Source organism: Caloenas nicobarica, chromosome 3 (assembly GCF_036013445.1).
Source record: "Caloenas nicobarica isolate bCalNic1 chromosome 3, bCalNic1.hap1, whole genome shotgun sequence".
NCBI classification, from domain to species: domain Eukaryota; kingdom Metazoa; phylum Chordata; class Aves; order Columbiformes; family Columbidae; genus Caloenas; species Caloenas nicobarica.
Window position 1 is genome coordinate 49,081,259 of NC_088247.1, and position 19,470 is coordinate 49,100,728.

The 19,470-nt window shown below is 40.7% G+C and overlaps 1 protein-coding gene across 2 annotated transcripts in view; it reads right to left on the reverse strand.

The window, feature by feature from the left end:
* SLC22A16 (solute carrier family 22 member 16) overlaps positions 1-19,214 on the reverse strand; it is a 38,186-nt gene extending 18,972 nt beyond the window's left edge. For both annotated transcript variants that reach the window (XM_065632866.1, XM_065632867.1), the window contains exon 1: positions 19,101-19,214. In XM_065632866.1, coding sequence (XP_065488938.1) covers positions 19,101-19,150 — 50 coding nt within the window. In that variant the 5' untranslated portion in view covers positions 19,151-19,214. The remainder of the gene's footprint in view (positions 1-19,100) is intronic.
* Between the last annotated feature and the right edge of the window lie 256 nt (positions 19,215-19,470).

Here is a 19,470-nt window from a genome sequence, read left to right on the forward strand (position 1 = left end):
AAAAGCCCTCTATACGTGACAAAAAGCCCCAACATAATTGTTTTGTTAGGATCAGTAAATGAAGACATCGTTAAAGTGTCTAGTGGTTTGTTATGCAGTGTTGCTTCAAGGGACCAAAGATGAGAAAAGATCCACAGCAGCAGAAGTAATCTATTCTCAGGAAATAAATGCTGCTCTTAGTCAAGTGTTTAGCCATACGCAGAGATCATTTAACAAGAAACAATTCTGAACTTAAGCACTTAGTTAGAAGCAACCTTCTACCCTCCAATTCTTTGTAGTACATCCCCTCAAAATAAGGCCTTAGATTACTGGAATGGCTAGACCACCCAAAATGTTGCAACCTCAGGTTCCAAGGGATAGAGATATGTGCATCAGATAAACCAAACTAATCACATTATGCCCTTTATTTCACCTAATTGTAGCTATATAACTGTATTTCATCTGTCTTCCATCTCTCTTTATTGCCTCCAAAAGACAAAGAGAAAATACACGTAGACACATGTAGAGAGAGATAGAATCTGAACAGTGCAAAATGTTTTGTACCAAAACATAGCTGTAAACTGGTTTGGGTTTTGGCTTGGAGGGGGTGTGCAGTTATCCATTAAAGATTGTATCATAAAGCAAACACGGTAAAAGAATGATTTATGCATAGCCTGAATTTTGGCATTTTAACAGCTTTTAAAACATGCTTGAGATGCAAATAAATCTTAGTATACAAATTGCACATGTATTCTGAATTTGAAAAGACTTGCAATGAACTCTAGTATCACTGCAAATTCTAGACAGTTTCTGATAAGCATAAGGAGTCTTTTCCTCAATTAATTGTTAGAATTATGCACATAATTAATACAATTCTGTTCAGAAAAGACAACATAGCTTTGGTTTCTTCTCTGTTTTTTATTTCCTGAAGGCTGATCAATTGTACTAATTTGAAGAAGCACTTAATGAGCTTCTATTAATCTATGTACATCCTCATTGTAATATGCAGTGGGCCTCGATAGTATGAAACAAAAAGCAGCTTTTAAAAAATGGTCAGAGGCTGTATCTGCTGGAGTTATAGGAAATTATGCCCACGAAACAATTGCCTTGAATTGTCTTGTGGAAAAAATCTGGGCAATTTCAGGCCCTGTAACAAATGCGACCTTCAGATCACTCCTCTCCAAAATGTGTCTAACCTAGCCTTGAATTCCTGGAACAAAGATTGCAACAGTACCTAGCCTAGGACTTTCAAATCATCTACCATCACAATTACTAATTAATTTCTAAACTATCTATAACCAAAGTATTTAAATAGAATTTGCTGGATACATTTTCTTAATGTCCAATTAACCTTTGATTAAACAGTTCTCTTGTATAACGTAACTCAGTTCACCATCCTCATTCTCCTCTACCTTTTAGCTTATTTCTTTCCTTGCTAAATGTAAACCCAGTTGCCTATCCTGTCTTTCCAATGGCATTGTTGCTGTTCAGATGCGGTACTTTATATCGCACTTTCTCTTGGTGACAGCTGTACTGACTTTTCCAGAGCAGTCTGAGGAGAGGGATGGATTGCTAAACCCACTGTGGCAGCTCAAAAGCTGGCTCCACTTCTCTCTTGAAGACTCTGCAAGGCAATCCTCACACAGGTGCTGTGCTGCTCTTGCCCAACAAACCTCATAAGAGATATGGTCAAGAGAAGCCGAATGTAACTACAGCGTCCCTTAAGCCTATCAATCCTCTCTCAAGAGGACAGCTTCTTGAGGACTAAGCAGCTAGCCATAAATCAAAGCAAGGCTAAATGTGCTCTGAAAAGCTTTTGGATTATCTTGGACCACAGAAAAAGATATTATTCTGAAATGTAACCTTTGTCCCCCTATTCCTGCAGACAAAAATGGTCAGCAACATTTTTTACTTGTTCTAGTTTTATTTTAACTGGTCTCATCAAAAGACACAAACTTGTTTTAGAAGTAGCAGGGCAAGACCAAATTCAACAACCAAATTCAGCTGTGTCAGATAGCCCAGTTGGTATTTCCCAGACGGAGGAAGAATTAAATAATTTCAAACTCCCACACATTCATCTTGAGTTTTCTAATTAGCTCTCGCAGTACAAGAAATATTAAGGTCATAATTTCTCTTCTAACAAGTAAGACTGAGCAGGAAAGATATATTTATGCCCTTTCTTATTGGAGAGGCTTGAACAAAGATAACAACTTGTAAGGATACAGACTGAGAAGATGGCATGAACCAATACACTACATTATTTTTCAAAAACCCAAATCCCAAGAGTATCACAAAGGCTATGATTTGGATCAGGTTTAGCTAATCTCTGCACTAACTGCTCCCTTGGGAGTTTTATCTTATCTCTTCCTGAACATTTCTTGTGATCGTACTTCAATAACCATTTTGACAGATTGCTCCACGGTCAAATCTTTCTGTTGGAAAGTTTCTCATTAAATCTAATCTCAATGTCCCCTTTTCCAGTCTAAGACTATTAGCAGCTTATAAAACATCCTTGTGCAACCTTGAATAAATATTCCTTGTCTTTCATCACTTTGCTGTACAGAATTATCAGTTACTCCCTTCTAGTTACATTATAACACTATACAAATTACAGTCCCTTACCCTTTTCTCATTTTTCCTTTCTGTCCTATAGAGCAATTTCCACCTCTATAAAAAGCAATTAAGGATTTATTTTAAAGAAATAGCTGTGTCATGCCATATTTCGCCCATCTTCCAAGGGTTTAACTTAGAACTAGATATAACTGATTCTTGTAAAAACGTTATTCCATTTTCAATGTCACAAAAATCTTATTCAGTTCCAATGAAGAAACCCACTCTGTAGTATCATTATTTTTCTTATCTAATTTGCAGCATCTATGCTAAGTGAACACAAAAAGTCAAACAGAATGCCAGATTTACACTAATAGACATAACTTATGCTATTCGTGGCTTCATTTACAAACAGGAAAACGTTTTTACATCAAAATGGCCATGTTGTTGCAGAATCCGTCAGGCTTCATTGCACTGCAGTTTTTAACCTCTAACTGCTCAACAAAAAAAAAAAGCCAAGAAGCAGGCAGGGGAAGCAGGAACACAGAGGAATAAGGCCTGATCTGAAGCTAGAAAATTTTGGCAGTACCAGTGGCTGAAGGAATCCCACAGCCCTGCAACCACACTGATGGGCTGCTCCCCGGCCTGTAAAAACTACCTCCTGCTCTCTCCAGTAAAATTCCACAATGGGCTGGTTAAGTCTCTCTCTGTATACATATTTATGTAAAGTACACACACAGAAAAACACAACCTGAAAGCCCTCTTTTGCTCATTGCCAAGTACAGCAGTGTTGTAACAGCATCCCCACTGATGCTAGATTGAAAAGTCCAGCCTTATGAGCTGCTGAGAATCTCCTGTGGGCAGGAAGAGATTCTACTCCATAAAGACCAGTTGCATAGAAGTCAGGCAATTTGTTAAATTGCATAGCTACCAAAAAGGAATTAATTAGGTCGTTAGTGACAACATAGAGAACGCATGAAAAGTACGTAGGGAGGACAAGAGGTGGGATGGGAGAATACTGAAGATGCAATGAACTTTGCTTTCCAGAACAGCTGAAGATTGACAAGGGACAGAGAAAGACACAGGCTCAGCCTCATGGTGGACACAGGTTTGCTGGAACAGAGGTTGGGGCCGCAGACAGTGCTGAGCAAGGAGGAACACGAAGCTGCTGCCTGCTCTACTGCTAGCCTGGCATCCCTCCCTTTGGACCTTTGCGTGCACAAGTTTTACCTCAGACCTCTTTCTCAGTTTTAAAACCCTGGGGCTGTTTCTGGGCCTATGCTTAGGAGAGGGCTGAGCAGCTTCTCTTTGCAGGAGGACTCGATGCTGGGGGAGCCCAGCTGGTCCCGCTCAGGGGCCCTGGAGCAGCCCCTGCCACAGGCTGTGCTGGGCAGGGGGACACGCAGAACCTATACAAGTTATATGTTTCACTGACCCTCAGGCACAGGTTAAAGTCTATGCTGCCCTTGCTACCAGTTGTAAATATTAACCTTTTTCCTGAATTCTTAATTTAAGAACACCGGACTGATAAGAAACTCCTTTATTACTAAGCTTAAATCTCTCTCTTGCAGGCAAACGTAATATAATCCCTTTAGTAACCTCACCAAACTCCTTTTTTAAAAATTAAATTTCCCTGAATAAAGACTGCTGCTCATGCATCTAAATGGTAAGAAAATACCACTGTGGTAGCAATAAATACTCTTGAAATTCGCCAAAAGAAAGCAAATTCTGTGATCTGTTTTCCTGGACTGATCTCAAAAAGGGCAGTTTTTGGCAAGGGTACTTTATATGCCAGTTATCTTCACATACATCAGATTACATAGCACACATTGTTGTAAACAGTAGTTTTCAACAACCTATTTTACAGATTTTTTTCTTTTTAATATTTTTTTTTAAGATCTGTGGAAAGATGACTGTCCTAAAAGGTATGATAATCTCTCTCAGTATTTTTCCATCTCTCCAGTGACTTGCCATGGGAGATAATTATTTGGCAAGTACGTTTTGTTACTCTTGCCAGGAGCGTCAAATATAGAAGTCAAGAAGACTTTATAGGTTACTGCTCCAGTATAGAGACACTTAATGAATGCCAGAAGTCAAATGAGCATAAAACTGTCTTCACAAAAGCTTGAGCAAGACACGACATGAAAATATTCCTCTCTTTCTTAAAATATTTTGGTGAAATTTCTGCTCGGTTATTCTTTTTTTCAATTTACAGCTTATAGTAAAAAATACTTACATTTTCTGACTCTTCTGCACACATTTTAAGATCTCACCAGTAAGAAAGGCAACTGGTAATATCATCATGTCAGTACCTGAACTGAAGAAATATTATTCCATAAAAATAATGAACTAGATCTCAGACCACTGTTGCTCTGGCTGTAATCTCATGACACAACATATTCTCTGGCACTGTCACTGTAAGATATTTCCTCCCTTCTCCTTTCCCACTATTTATTCATCCCTTGCATTCTACCCTCAGTTTTGGTGGTACTTTTAATGTGGACCAGCTGTGAAATTTATCTGGGAAACTGATCCGACTTGAAAAAAACAGTCAGAATAGATGATGACTAAAAAAAAAATAAATCAAACAAGCCAGATCAGTTGCTTGATCCAATTTGTATTGCATCTGTGCAAACAATCTGCACAAGTCTATTTGAAAGGTGGTACATGTGGCATGCAAAAATACCTGAAGTGGATATTGCTGCATATATGTTAGAGAATAAGTCCCCAACCTCGGAATACTTTTACCATTGTCAGTTATTACAACATATAGCTGGGACAAAACTTGGTTTTAGACACTAATCGTATGTTAAATAAAATATGTTTCTGATAATATTTATTTCCTTGTCTGAGAAGAGAGGAAGACTTACTAGATACTCCTAAAAAGCTAATGTAAAAATTTTAAAATCCTTTTAGTGTAGGATAGAGTCAAAAGGCTGTTCTGTGATTAGCAAAATATTTGTACTATTCCATAGGTTTTACAACTATTTTTACTGTTTTTCCCTTCACCTTGTTAGAAAATTGCTTAGTCAGAAGACACAGTATGCTTCTGTTGTGCAGTGTGCATTCAACAGGATGGCTTCAGTGGAAATAAATTTCCAGATAGTTACTATTTCTGAACGAATTTGTGTTTAGTAACCACTTTCACCTCTATATTCCATCCTGTGTGTTTTGTTGTTTGTTTGTTTGTTTGTTTTTTAATGTGAGAAAAGCCATTCAGCATTCTTTCCACTCTAAACCAAAAAGCTGTGATGCAATTACACATTTACTTTTTAAATTTCAGTACCTCCTAAGGGCAGTTTAAACTACACAGACACGGAGTCAGCCCACATCAACGGGTGGTTATTTCGAGAATTTGTTTTCAGAGGAAGAAGATACTGTGTTGGATATCCAGTTTAAACATAGATGTAGAAAGTTGCATCAGTGTAAAAATCTAAAATTAGGGCTACAGAATTAAGTGCCATACTTTTTTTTTTTTCAATTAGTGCAACAGTTCTTTGGTTTTGACTATCTAAATCATGCACATTAGGTTTCTGTTCTCACTTGTGACAAAATAACCCAGCTGATGCATTTTGCTGGGTTTCAACAGTTTAGTAAGCATAGCTTTCATCTATGGACAGACATGCACAGGAGAAAGAGCAGCTGCCGTTCAAGATGCCCCAATGTTTCTTGCTGCCAAGGGCTACTGCACCCAGGGGAGAGCCAGCCAGAAGGATGGTGTGGTCACACCTAAGCCACTTCAGTGCAACGCCCCATCTCCTGCTTCAACTGACAGTGGAACTGATGTCTCGGTTTTTGAATTTTGATATAGATGAATAAGTAATTCGAATCGCTTTTGCTACTATATGACTGTAAATGTAATGATTTATTGCCTAGACCTTAGGATTAGTATTATGTGGAGATGCTTGCTTGGTTGAACCTTCGGTTGAAATTTAACTCTCCCCTGAAGGATAAAAAGGAAGATAAATGAGGAATTCGAAGCTCTGGTGGCCAAAGGACAGATGATTGCCAAGGCAGAAATGAAGGGTATAGGAACGAGGGGAAAGGTAAAGGTGGCAGGGGAAGATTGTGACCTCTGACTCAAAAAACGCCCCCTACTCAGAAAAACCCACTACTCACTGAGCATGCATAGAAGAATAAAAGCAGACTGTACCTTCAAATCGAAGTGAGCAAAGTTTAGACCAATGAACTTTGAGTACGCATAAATACGTATAATATGTTAGGAGTGGTTAAAAGTTTAAATGTATAAATATGTATAATAACTCAGCCTACTTCTGACGTACTAGCTTTGTGAAAGATCGCCCAGCACCCTTTTCTGTGCAGAACTGTAAATAAAGCAAATACCTCAACCCTGTGTGTGCATTGGTATCTGCATGCTGGGTAATGATCCCACCTTTTGGGACAACAGAACTGGACCAGGCACAAAGGCTCTGGATTCGCACTCGAGCACCCAGAATACACACACACGTTCCACTCTTTACTGTGTAAGTAACTTCTGATTGAGGGACAGCACAGCACTGGGAGCGGTAACTGTTTAATTGCTGGGGCTAGATTCACTAGCTGTCCTGCACACTTAAACTGCAAGGGATTCTGAAGAAGTCAGCAATGGAGTTGGAACAGTTTGGCAACATTAGAGATTAGCACAGCTCTTGCACCATGCTCTAGGCTCCTTAAGTGAAAGGAAGATAAATGCTATGTAACCTGCCATGGAGGGATCCATCCACAGACGGATTATCTAGCGATGAGAGAGACCTACAAGACCTGCCTGTATAACAACTGCCAACCAAATATGTTGCTTGCTTGCTGTGAGGAGAAACTACAGTTTTTCTCCTTAACATATTTATAGTATCTACCTTATAACTAGTAGAAATAAATCAATAAAAGGGAGGAGAAAAAAGCAGAAATTTAAAACTATCACTGAAAATAATAGTCAAATATTAAAAGGTGCACATCAATTTCTAACCTTCTTCAGGTTAGCCTTCTTTTTGATTATCAAAATCAATATGAAATAAATGTCTATAGTTCTGGTAGATTTGCACCCACGCAAGTGCCAGCAAAGCAATCCTCGAGCTTGAGGTCACAGCTTCACGTGGGGCTCCAGCAGTTACTAGTGGAGCAGCAATCCCGCTGGGAGCAGGGCAGGCAAGCAGGAGGGGACGACAACTGCAATAGTGATTCCAACACCTTCCAGAGGCAGAGCTGGAGTCGGGCTATTTCAGTCCAATTAGCCACTTGTCCATCCTGCTTTACATATGTCAAGGGTATATACTGGGTGATTTACTTAAAAAGAACATGCCCATGCAGTTTTAAAGTTATTTGTGTTTGTTGTGGAATTATTTGGATCAGTGCTAAACACAGGAAAGTGGTTGCATTTAACAGTAGTAACACTTCCAGCTCTGTACTTTTATGCTTCCATTCTAGGAACAGCATTTTAATGAACACCTACCATTTAGAAAATTAGCATGTACTCTGTCTGCATTATATATTACTAACATTACTTTTTACAGGGAAAACTCAATTCCAGGGTCTTTGGCAACACTGTTTTCTTTTCGTCACCCTCTCTTTGGGGAGACAAATTGAAATTAGCTATTTAATTCCCTTCCACGCTGTAGCATTTCCATCAGCTTATGTAAGCAAATTATTTCACATCACATCTTGTAAAGCATCTAATAGAATGCAAATGTTTTTATTTAGATTCCATCTACATAGGCAGTACTTCATGTATAAACTGTGGTATTTCACTCTCCCTTACCCGTTTAGCAAATCAGATATTTTCTGACACATTGCACTCACTTTCTTTGAACTATGGAAGTTTACTTTTTTTTATCTGATTTTTTTTCTGTCTATAATTCCGAAATAAAGCTCATTGTTTTTCATATGAATTATGTGCTTACTTAATTGTTATTCCACTTAAAATTTCTGTTTCAAAACTTTGAACCTGGAATAGCTGTAGGTACAAATAACGTGGATTGAATATCTACTTCACAGTGCTGAAAACTGTCAATTCTGAAGCAACTAGCAACCTGTTCTTCGTAGACTATTCTGGAAAATAATTAAACCTTACTGTTGTCTTAATTAAATTATGTGTTTTAAGGACTCTTTTTTTTGGTTTCTACTCATATTAACACCTAAGATGATTTGGATGCAGACATCTCATTTTCAGTCTGAATTCTACATAAATTCATTCCTCCTTGCTTGGAAGATGATTGTAAAAAACAGTTTCTTATAGGTTTTTGAAAGTTCTCATAGGAAAAGGTAAAACAAGTAAGAAATCTGCATAATTAATTTAAACATAGTGGCCATGGATAGTATGGATATTCTTCTTTCCTGGATATTGATTTGGCTAGCCTATGCCTTCAGTGGACAAGAAAAATATTTCTGTTTTCTCTCCTCTGAGAGATTTACACATTGCAGAGTACATAAAATAGTATGAAACGCCAAAAAGTTGATGTAATAGATCTTGGATATTTGACATACTGCCTTTGATTTTAATTAGACAAAGAAATTTTCTACAGCCTCTCTAAAGAAGACAAGTCAAAATCACAACAGCATTATTGATCTCCTCAAATAAAAGATATTTTTCCTTAGTTTTATTGGTCATTTATCTCTTCCATGACCAACAGACTGAGTTATTCTATATTGTTCTTGATTTTTTAATGGAAAGCAGGGAACCTTTTTATTTCCTGTCATTGAAGGAAGATGATTCTAATTCCTTTCTTCTTTATAGAGTTAAAATTGGAAGTAATTTACATTAAAAACAAATAAATGCAAATTACAGATTTAACTGTTTCCAAGGCTAAGAATGCACTTTGACCTCTTATTAAATATATTCTGTAATGCTCTTTTACCTGCTTATACTTCCACACTACTTTCAGATTCTTTCCTTGAATCTTTCTGTCGTGGTAGCTCATACAAGGAAGGAATCTGGAATAATGCCATTTTCTGACCTTATATAAATATTTAGAAGCAATATATGGCCCTTGTTCTCCACAATAATCCAATAAAGAAGATGGATTCTGCTCAGACCTACTAGGATTCTTCTGCATGAATCTATTTTTGTACCAATTGCCCCCTCTCTTCTCAATGGATAAATGAGACAGAACTGAGCTCGGCTACACTTATCTACAAAAGATGACAGTTCTCCAAAGAGCCTAAAATACAAGTGTAAATGAGATGAGGTTCCAGTTGCTCTGACCCTGGGACTAACACAAATTCTCTCTCTTGGAAGGATGGAGTTGTAACAACTTCACGGTATTGGCCAGCACTGCTGACCTAAACCAGTTCCAAAGATGCAGAAAAAAATCCAGCCAATAATTTGTTCTGGAATAGAAGCCATGAATATAAGTTATTTAAATGAAATGTGGTCCCATCAGTATAATTTCACCATACATCCAGTGGCTTTGTGTCAGAGAATGCTTTTGAAATTGCTTATTTATTATTGCTTATTTTTCACCTTTTGTATTTGACTTCTCTCTAGCATTAGCCAGACATCCAACAAACAAAATATTACATCACAGATATACTAATATTTATCTAATAACAAGGGCTAAATGAATATTATTAGTAATTTTTCATAAAGGACATAAAGATCTATGCCTGCAATTTAAAGGCTAAAAAAAAGGCATTTCTGCCTACTTTGTAAGTTCTAAATGACTGCATTAATCTTCCTTTTTCCTTCTCAGAAAGTCAGTTGCAGGTTTTATTCCCTCACTTTCTGTACCTTTGGGATTCCTGTGTTTTCAGAGCAGGCTTGATCTCTTATTTCTCTGATCTTAATGCTCTCGTTTCAACAGCTGGCCTAAATCAATCTTTCCTGGAATTACCTGTATTCAAAGAATCGAGAACAAGGATTGTGGATGGAAAACCAATAACGTAGCAAGCATTGTAACATTAGTATTGTTGCATACGTGACAGTTTTTCTGATGTCTGACATACAGCAGAGCAATGCAAGGCTCTTGGTATCTGCTTCACATCATCTTCAGAGAAAGATGCTGGCTGATGCTGTGACACAGAAAGTGTCGTGCCAGAAGCATTTCCCACATCTCAACCTTCTAGGTAAGCCTTCATTAGTCAGTTGAGGCTGAAAGTAAAGAATGAATACCATACACTTGGAAGTAATATGCTGCATACAGTATGCGATCCATATACATCTACACTACTTCTCTAGATCCCCTTTTCACGCAATGGGGAAGCACAGACTAATCTAGGTGCAACATCCATCTTCTCCTAAACCACTTAATGACAATAAGGCAGATGGATCATGCCCTTAAAGGGTCTAATTCTCCCCCTTGACAAGGTGACTAAGGACAGATGTCAGGTCTGTAAAGTTATTGAGCTGAGCTCACTAGTGCCTTGATTTGGGCAACTGATTTCCCCACAGAGCCACCGTAGGCTTTATAGAGATGGATCAAGTTGGAACCAAGATCCCTGCAAATCTCTTTCACAACTTAGAGAAAAGAAGGACCTTGCAACATGGCTGGAAAAGTCCAGGCCATCATGGATACAAGACATTTAAATGGCACTGAGCTCCATGCAATGCGTGGTGCTGACTGCTCTTAATAGAGTGGCAAATTATTCCCAGTTCTTTGAAGCACTTCTTTGGCACTTGTTTTCTACTTTCTGCTGCCTTATCAGCATTTTCCATCTATTCTCCAGGCCTTGGCCTCTATTCCTGCCTCAACACTGCTGCCAGAGGTGCACTTCTGATGCTGCTACCTAATAGTAATGCCTCCAAATAACAGGAAGAGGAAACCCAACCTCACTTCCTAATGTAAATATTTTCTTGAGGAAAGGGTTTCGTCTGTGATCCAATGGATGGTGCTTCTAGTTTCCTCAAACCACATTTTCATTGCATGTGATTTTCAGAGAACATCTGCTCTGAATGAGGTGAGTGTAATTGTTTGGCTGTCAATGTATGATAATAACATACACATTAGCTCTCTAGGTAATTTCAATATTTTTCGAAGACAGCTGAGATTTCTCTCCAAGTATATGGACAATCTGACAGATCAACCATCATTAATAGTGCTTGTAAATCTCTGTCTTGGATAGTTTGTCATCACACTTTTACCAGTCTTGGCCTTGCAACTGAGACATAATTACCTCAGTTGATATTTTCTGTCTTGCTATTTTTTATGTATTTCTGAGAAGCTGAGCATCTCGTAGTCTTGCTCAGCTGCTATAGCTTCATGCCTCAAGCTACCTCAAATAAAATGTCAGCTGTGCACATATCTCAGTTCCATTCTTGGTGTGCATAGCAATATGGTAGCACAGAAATTTTCACAGCATGTGCTGAAGGCTTCTGAGGCCCTTTATAAAACATCTCCTTCCAACTTTGAGATATCATAATACTGCTGAAAATCATGACTATTATAAGAAAATTATTGACAGAGCTTTTATAGGAGTGATATTCTGGTCCCAGACACCATATTACAGGGAACACACTGTGCAGTGCCTTATATATTTCATTTGCATTCACACCATAATATTTTGGGCATGAAGCAGTGGATCATTAGCTCCCTGTGTGTAATAATTGCCTTATGCTGCCATAACTATGTCATGTTATAACTCTGTCTAGAAGCCACCCTGGGGAGTTGCCAACATTTCAGAGGTTCAGTTTAAATCTCAGCAGCTGGTTTACAAATCGTAATTGATTTACTAGCTTAAAGTCTGAGTGTTGCTTGTATTGCAGATTGTAGCCTTAGAGGAGCAATGGATAATACCATAGACAAATACATTTTCATCCTGGTTTTATTTCCTTCTTTTCCTATTGTTGTAATCTACTTTTTAATCTACCTCTATTATTATAATCTACTTTTTCAATCCAGAAACAGGCAGGAGGAGGTTGCCAGCACAATCTGATGCAATACACTTTTGTCTATGCAGATCCTGTGCTAGACTGCCTCCAATGTGACCTGGATCCCAGCAAATACTGTTAGGACCTCTTGCAGACTGGGCTGCTACTGTGTTCTCACCATTATCCAGGAGCACTTGCCAGTGTCCGACTTCGGTTCTGAGTCTTGAGAGTATTTCTGCTTTTGCCTGGTCAGGCATAGATAATAAGATCTTTGTTTAAGCTGGTAGAGTCCGTTCTGTGAAAACACATGGCTTGTCTCACTTCTCCAAGGCTATTATGATGCTATTCAACCAAAGGGATCAAACACTCTTTGCAAAATATCTGGACGCCCACCCTCCCACCAAAAAAAGGAAAAAAAATGAAATGTAGCCAAGTATATTTTTTTTGTCCTATGAAGATTTGAGATCAGCACAGGCTGATTCAAATGACATAATATAGTGCAGTTATAAAGCTGAAGAACATTTACCAAGCATTTCTGTCAAACACCACCCCTGACTAGGAGCCAAAGGAGGACTTAGAAATGAGATTCTTCCGTCTGGCACATTCCAGTAAACACAAACAGCTGTCCAGTTATACATTTTGAAAACTGAATGACAGATATGTTGCGATAAACTTTTCCACGGTATAAAGTAGCCGGTGTCTGGAGAAAAGAAGTTCTCTTGAAAACAACTTCTAGACCATAGCATTTTGTTCATCTTCAGGAAATGACTCAAAGCTTAAACAGAAATTCACATGACCTTGTTTAAAAATATTGATTTTGTGCAGGATGTACTAAACACTAAATGTATTACTCTTTCAGATGAAGCCTGTAATGTTTCCATTTCCTAAGTTAAAGCTAGTAATCTGTTCAAATGCTGAATATGATTGTCTGTTTCTCCATACTGACTAAACCAATTTATTTGCATGTCAAGCAAGTGCACTCCTCTGCTTGAAAAATGTATTTTTCTTGGGGAAGAACTTCTCAAGACATCTGTAAAATATATGAGTTTGAAAAATCATTGCTTGAAAGTATTCTGATATTCTTTTTGTGAAAAGAAACAGTGGACATGTTCTTTGAGATACTTGGGACTCTTTGTTATTTGATACAAACCCAAGAATTCATTGAAGTATCATGTACACAGCACAATTTGCCGAAGACGTAATGTGATCACAACAAGAGCTGTGAGCTATGAAACAAGAGAGAGGATAAGGGCATCAGCATGAAAATAGGAGCCTGGAAAAGTTCTGAGATGTGAAAAGAAGATAGACAGTTTGGTGTAGGAATTTAGAAGTAAACCAATAGCCCTACAGAGCAGGGAGAAGAGAAACGATGTTAGCGCTGACCAGCAGAGTCTGCATTGTAGAAATCCACTGAAAGAATCTCTGCGAAAGTCAAGCCACTTTCTTTATGAGCCAAGTGTAGTCTCTGATCTATTTCTGAACACTAGAAAAGTTCCAATTAAATTAACAGAAAATATTGAAGCGGTTGATAAGTGTAGTAATCTCTACTGAACTCCATCTTTGGCTGCAACAGGTGCACACCCTATCCAAACAGGCAGCCTGTCCTGCTTCTCTGCTCCTACTAGCAGTCAGTGCTAACCCTTGTATTTATTGCTTCTAAACTACGAATTGTAGCAACTCCACTGACCAGGCAACAGGTTCATATAAGGCAACAATGTAAAGATGTTAAAAACTGGATAAATACACAAACATTTCAGTAAAGGGCAGTTACTGTTAATTTATTAAATAGCCTAACTGATAGTAAAATACATTATTTATAAAACCAACATTTGGAAATCTGGATAACTTACTCAATTTTGTAAGAGATATAATACTTTAAAGGACAATCTTTTAAAAGATTCTAGAAATACTTCATTACAAAACCTGGAAATAGTGCCTGTGACACCCAATCTTCCCCTCTCTCTCTGATGATTTTTACCACCTGCTTTTAGCTAAAGTATAAGCCGAGATTTGAAAACTCTATATGATAGAGAAAATTCTACATAACATGTAAACTGTATCTCATAGCTACCAGATGTTCCAGCTGGGAAATCAAAACCTACTCTAATCCACACTTAAGAGACGCCTTACCAGGTTTGTCTCTAGACAGCTATTGCTGATTAGATCATGTCTCCAGCACTCTGCCATGGTATAGATCAGAGCTGCAAAATACATAGACTATTTCTCACCAGCAACCCAATAAGCAAGTTCTGTGTCCTGCTGGTAGATTAAAATCACTAAAGTTATTAAAAGCTCTTTAGTTTACCTGAGAGCTTGATGTGTGGGCGGTGTGAGCCAGCCCAGCAGGGCCCAAGGCACATCTCCCCATCAGGATATACGCACGCGCTGTGCCACCAACCTTACACCCAGCAGTCATGTCTCCCCTTTCCCAGTACAGGGGCTACCAGTGACCACAACTGCGTGACTATATCCTCTTTACCTGACAGGCCCCTGGGCAGGTTTTCACAGTTGGAGTGGTGGGGCAGAAAGGGACTGGGGAAGGGGCAGGGGTAGTGAGGGAGAGCCCATAGACACAGTCTGGCAGGAACGGCTGTACCTGTGAAAGGTGCAGTTCGATGCAGGTAAATTAGGAGCTTTGAGGCCTGGCAACTCATTACAGAGGAGTTTTTTTGAGGCAAATGGGATTTTTTTTTTATCACCTCTTCGATAGCAAGCAGTGAACTCATGCTCCAGAGACAGACTCAAGGACGATGTTTAAAACAACCTTCTTGAATTTATGGGGCACAGATTCTACCCATGCCCAAATTCAAAGACAGGCATAAAGTCTGCCTTTAATGACAAAGGAAATAGAAGCTGTTACATTTTTATAGTTGTTCATCCATGTCTCAAGACCCTAGTAGGAATTATAGCATCGCTGGGACTTCTGAAGGAAAGTCAACAAGGAAAGCAACATATCGTCGGCATCTATGTGAATGTCAATTCTGCAAAATTCATAACCTTTATCAAACAGAAAGATTCATATATTGTAGTATATGAATAGATTTTATATAGAGTTATATACATTATACATAAATAATGCATCCATACTCCATGCATATATTTATATACACATTAACATTAACAGCTGGCCATTCTTTACTGCATATGTCAGAGTTTAAGAAAACAAAAACAGTCTGAAAATACTAACAGTCATGCTTGGATGGCTCAGAATCTGACTGTGGCAAATCTATAGAATCTATATGTAGTGCATAGGTTGTATGGGCCTTATAAGAATTGCTTGAACTGAATCATAGAATCACAGAATATCCTGAGTTGGAAGGGACTCACAAGGATCATTGAGTTCAACTCGTGTCCCTGCATATGGCAACCCCACAGGTCACACCGTGTGTCTGAGGCCTTGTCCAGTCTCTTCTTGAACACTGTCAGGCTTGGGGCCGTGACACCTCCCTGGGGAGCCTGTTCCAGCGCTCCACCACCCTCTGGGGGAAGAACCTTTTCCTGATGTCCAACCTAAACCTCCCCAGCACATTTTCTTGCCATTCCCTTGGGTTCCGTCATTGGTCACTAAAGAGAAGAGCTCAGCACCTGCTCCTCCTCCTCCCCTTGTGAGGAAGCTGTAGCCGCCATGAGGTCTCCCCTCAGTCTTCTCCATGCTGAACACACCAAGTGACTTTAGCTGCTCCTCATATGGCTTCCCCTCCAAACCCTTCACTGACTTTGTACCCCTCTTCTGGACACTCCCCAGTAGCTTAATATCCTTTTTATCCCGTGGTGCCCAGAACTGCACCCAGTGCTCCAGGTGAGGCCGTACCAGTGCAGAGCAGAGCGGGACAGTCACCTCCCTGCCCGGCTGGCAATGCTGTGCTGGATGCACCCAGGACACGGGTGGCCCTTTGGCTGCCAGGGACACTGTTGGCTCATGTTCAGTTTGCTGTCAACCAGAACCCCCAGATCCGTCTCCATGGAGCTGCTCTCCAGCATCTCGTCCCCCAGTCTGTACATACAGCCAGGGTTGCCATGTCCCAGGTGCAGACTCCAGATCTTGCCCTTGTTGAACTTCATGTGGTTGGTGTTTGCCCAGTTTTCCAATTTGTCCAGATCCCTCTGCAGGGCCTCTCTGCCCTTGAGAGTGTCAACAGCTATGCCCCATTTTGTGTCATTGGCAAACTTAGTATTCCCTCAAGTCCTGTGTCCAAGTCACTTATGAAGACATTGAAGAGTGCTGGCCCTAAGATGGATCCCTATGGAACCCCACAAGTGACTGTTCACCAGCCTGACATAACCGCATTTACTAGAACCCTTTGAGCCCGGCCCATCAGTCAATTGCTCACCCACTGCATTGTGTGTTTATCCAGCTGTGTGCTGGACATCTGGTCCAGGAGGAGACTGTGAGAGATGGTATCAAGGCTTTGGTGAAATCCAAAAAGATCACATCAACAGGCTTCCCTTGGTCAACTAGGTGGATAACCTTGTTGTAGAAAGAAATTAAGTTTGTTAAGTAGGACTTTCCTCTCATTAACCCATGCTGGCTGGGACCAATGACTGCATTGTCATTCAGATGTTTTTCAGTAACTGCCAGAATAATCTTTTCCATAATTTTGCCAGGCACAGAAGTGAGACTGAAGAAATGATCGATTATCTGTCAGTGTCATGATGATGCATAAATACAAACTAATCAGAACTGACTTCCTAGTTACAGTTAAGAGCAACTTTTTATACAAAGTATAATAATTTCTCTAGAAGTATCAAAGAGGTTTTTACAATTTTTAAATATGTGCATCTTTCAGGAGCTACTATTACACTTACTTTTAGCTTTATGGTCTTTGAAATCTTGAACTGCTATGAGTCGAACATGATTATGTAAATTTTGGTAGACTGCAGTTCATCTCAAAGGTCCTAAACCTAAAGCAACCCCTGTTGAACTGCATCTCAAATAATCTGGCCCCTAAACGCGAGGTTATCACTGTAGAATCGTTCTCCCTTTAACTGCAAGAAGTAGTTGTTAAAACTTTATCTAAAGTAGTGTTAAATATTCTCAAGTAGGAAAATTATTTCAGTAGTTAAGAATAAATACTTTTGTGCTATTTCAGTATTCAGTGTCAAGTGCCTGCTTCCCACAAAGAGCAAGCAAGACAGAAGAGTAGCAGCAAAATAAACTTATTGCTAGGATTTCTCTCCTGATCCACACAGAACAAGGTATTTTTCTTGCTGACCCAGAATAGATAATGAATGAGATATTGTTCAGACAGATGTGCATGTAAGTCACAACTTGGCCGAACATGTATTTTAAGCACAGGTCCCAGTTAAGCAAAGAGAAAGTCTTTCCATCCTAACCATCTGCAGAGGTTGTGGATACCCACCACTACTGCTCACTCATACTATTAAGAGCCTGTTCTGCTGTAGATCTCAGGTATGCACTTCTCCCATTAAAAGGAGACTTTGTTCAAAATGCTGCTCCTGCCTGCCCCGGATAGAGAAAAAAGATCAACATAGTGGGTTAGGCTAGTCTGCAGTGATCGAGTTAGAAAGCACAACGCTGCAACGCAACAGATTGAACTCATAGCCAGCATGTGACCCATGGGTCTATTCCAGACATCGGCTCTGAGGAGTATGCACCTGCAAAATCCATGATAAGTGCAAAGTGGAAGTACACAACAGAACCTGCTGTGAGGATGGGTCTCTTAGTCTTACAATTCATATCCTCTAAAATTTCATTTCCTTGCCAATCGTTTCTTCTCCACTACCTGCTATTAGCAATCTCACACACCAGCCCTGCACCAACAGCTACAGAAGCATGCACACATCCCACCCCCCATCTGTGTATCCCATCCAACACACTCAGACCTGTACGCACCCACATCATAGCCATGAAACACATCAAAGAAAACTTGTCACAATGCATCACACTACCTACTGTAAAGATAATAATTTGCCAATAAATACATATAGATATACTCCATGTCCATGTATCACATGCAACAAGCCCAACCTCAGTAAAAACATGCCATCTATTGCACACAAGAAGCCTGTGTCCCTATGCAGAAACAGCCCATCCGTGTGTCACGCAACACTCCTATATGTACTGCTTGTACTCTCTTATCGCCTCTGAAGTGCCCAGACTGCTCCAGGGCCCAGGGCTCTGTGTGTGTGTACATCTGTGTATTTCTGTGTTGCACAAGTGTGTATGTGTGTGTGCACGCTTGTATGTCTAAGAAATGTGTGACTGTTAAGTGGCCAAGCATGTGTGCATAGTGTAATGAACGCACACGGTGCCTACAGGCGTGTGAGCCTACGTGTGAATAGGTTGTATCTGCATATGTGAATGTGGCACGTATACAGGTGTATGTGCATAGTGTGTGTGGCCGTACATGTGCATCGCAGCATGCATATGGAAAACTATATACAGGGGTGTGCAGAGTGGTGCAAACACGTGCCAGTGCCTGTCTGTGCAGTGTGAGTTTATACAGCGGGGTGCAGTGCGTGTGAGCGCATGTGTGCAGTGCATGTGTCAGTTCCTCTGTGTGTGTGCCCGTGTGTCAGTCTGTGTGTGAGAACCACCCGGCACTACAAGCAATGCTGTCGGCACACGCGATGCGGTGATATCTCCCCGTATCAGCCCACGTGTGCCTGTGGGTCCCTGTAGGGGTAGGTAGCTCTGACACCCTGCCTGTGTAGGTGTCCGCCAGTCCCTGCTGGGGGATGTGTGACAGTCCCCGCGTCTGTCCGCCCGTGCGAGCGGGTCCCCGCTTGGGACAGGACGGAGTTGCCTCGGTACCTGCCGAAGTGTCCCAGGGAGTCGAAGAGCCGCTCGGAGCTGGGAGCCATGGCGGGACGGCAGCAAGCCGGGAGCCTGGGTCTCGCTGTCCGGGAGGCGCGGAGAAGAGGCGCCGTCCCGACCCGTCCCCGCCGCCCGCCCCCAGCGGGACATCGCGCCCCGCCCCGCCCGCCGGCCCCGCAGCGGGCGGGGCGCTGCCCAATGGTCGGTGCCCGGCGGGACGGGCGGCAGCTCCAGTCCCGGCGGCCGCTTCTGCCGGAGCGCAGCGGGAGCAGCGCCCGCCGAGCAGGGGGAGCCGGGCGGGCTCGCCTCGGCGGCAGCGGGCAGCAGAGATGATAAATACCCGTGTTACAGCTTCAGGGCTCTCGAT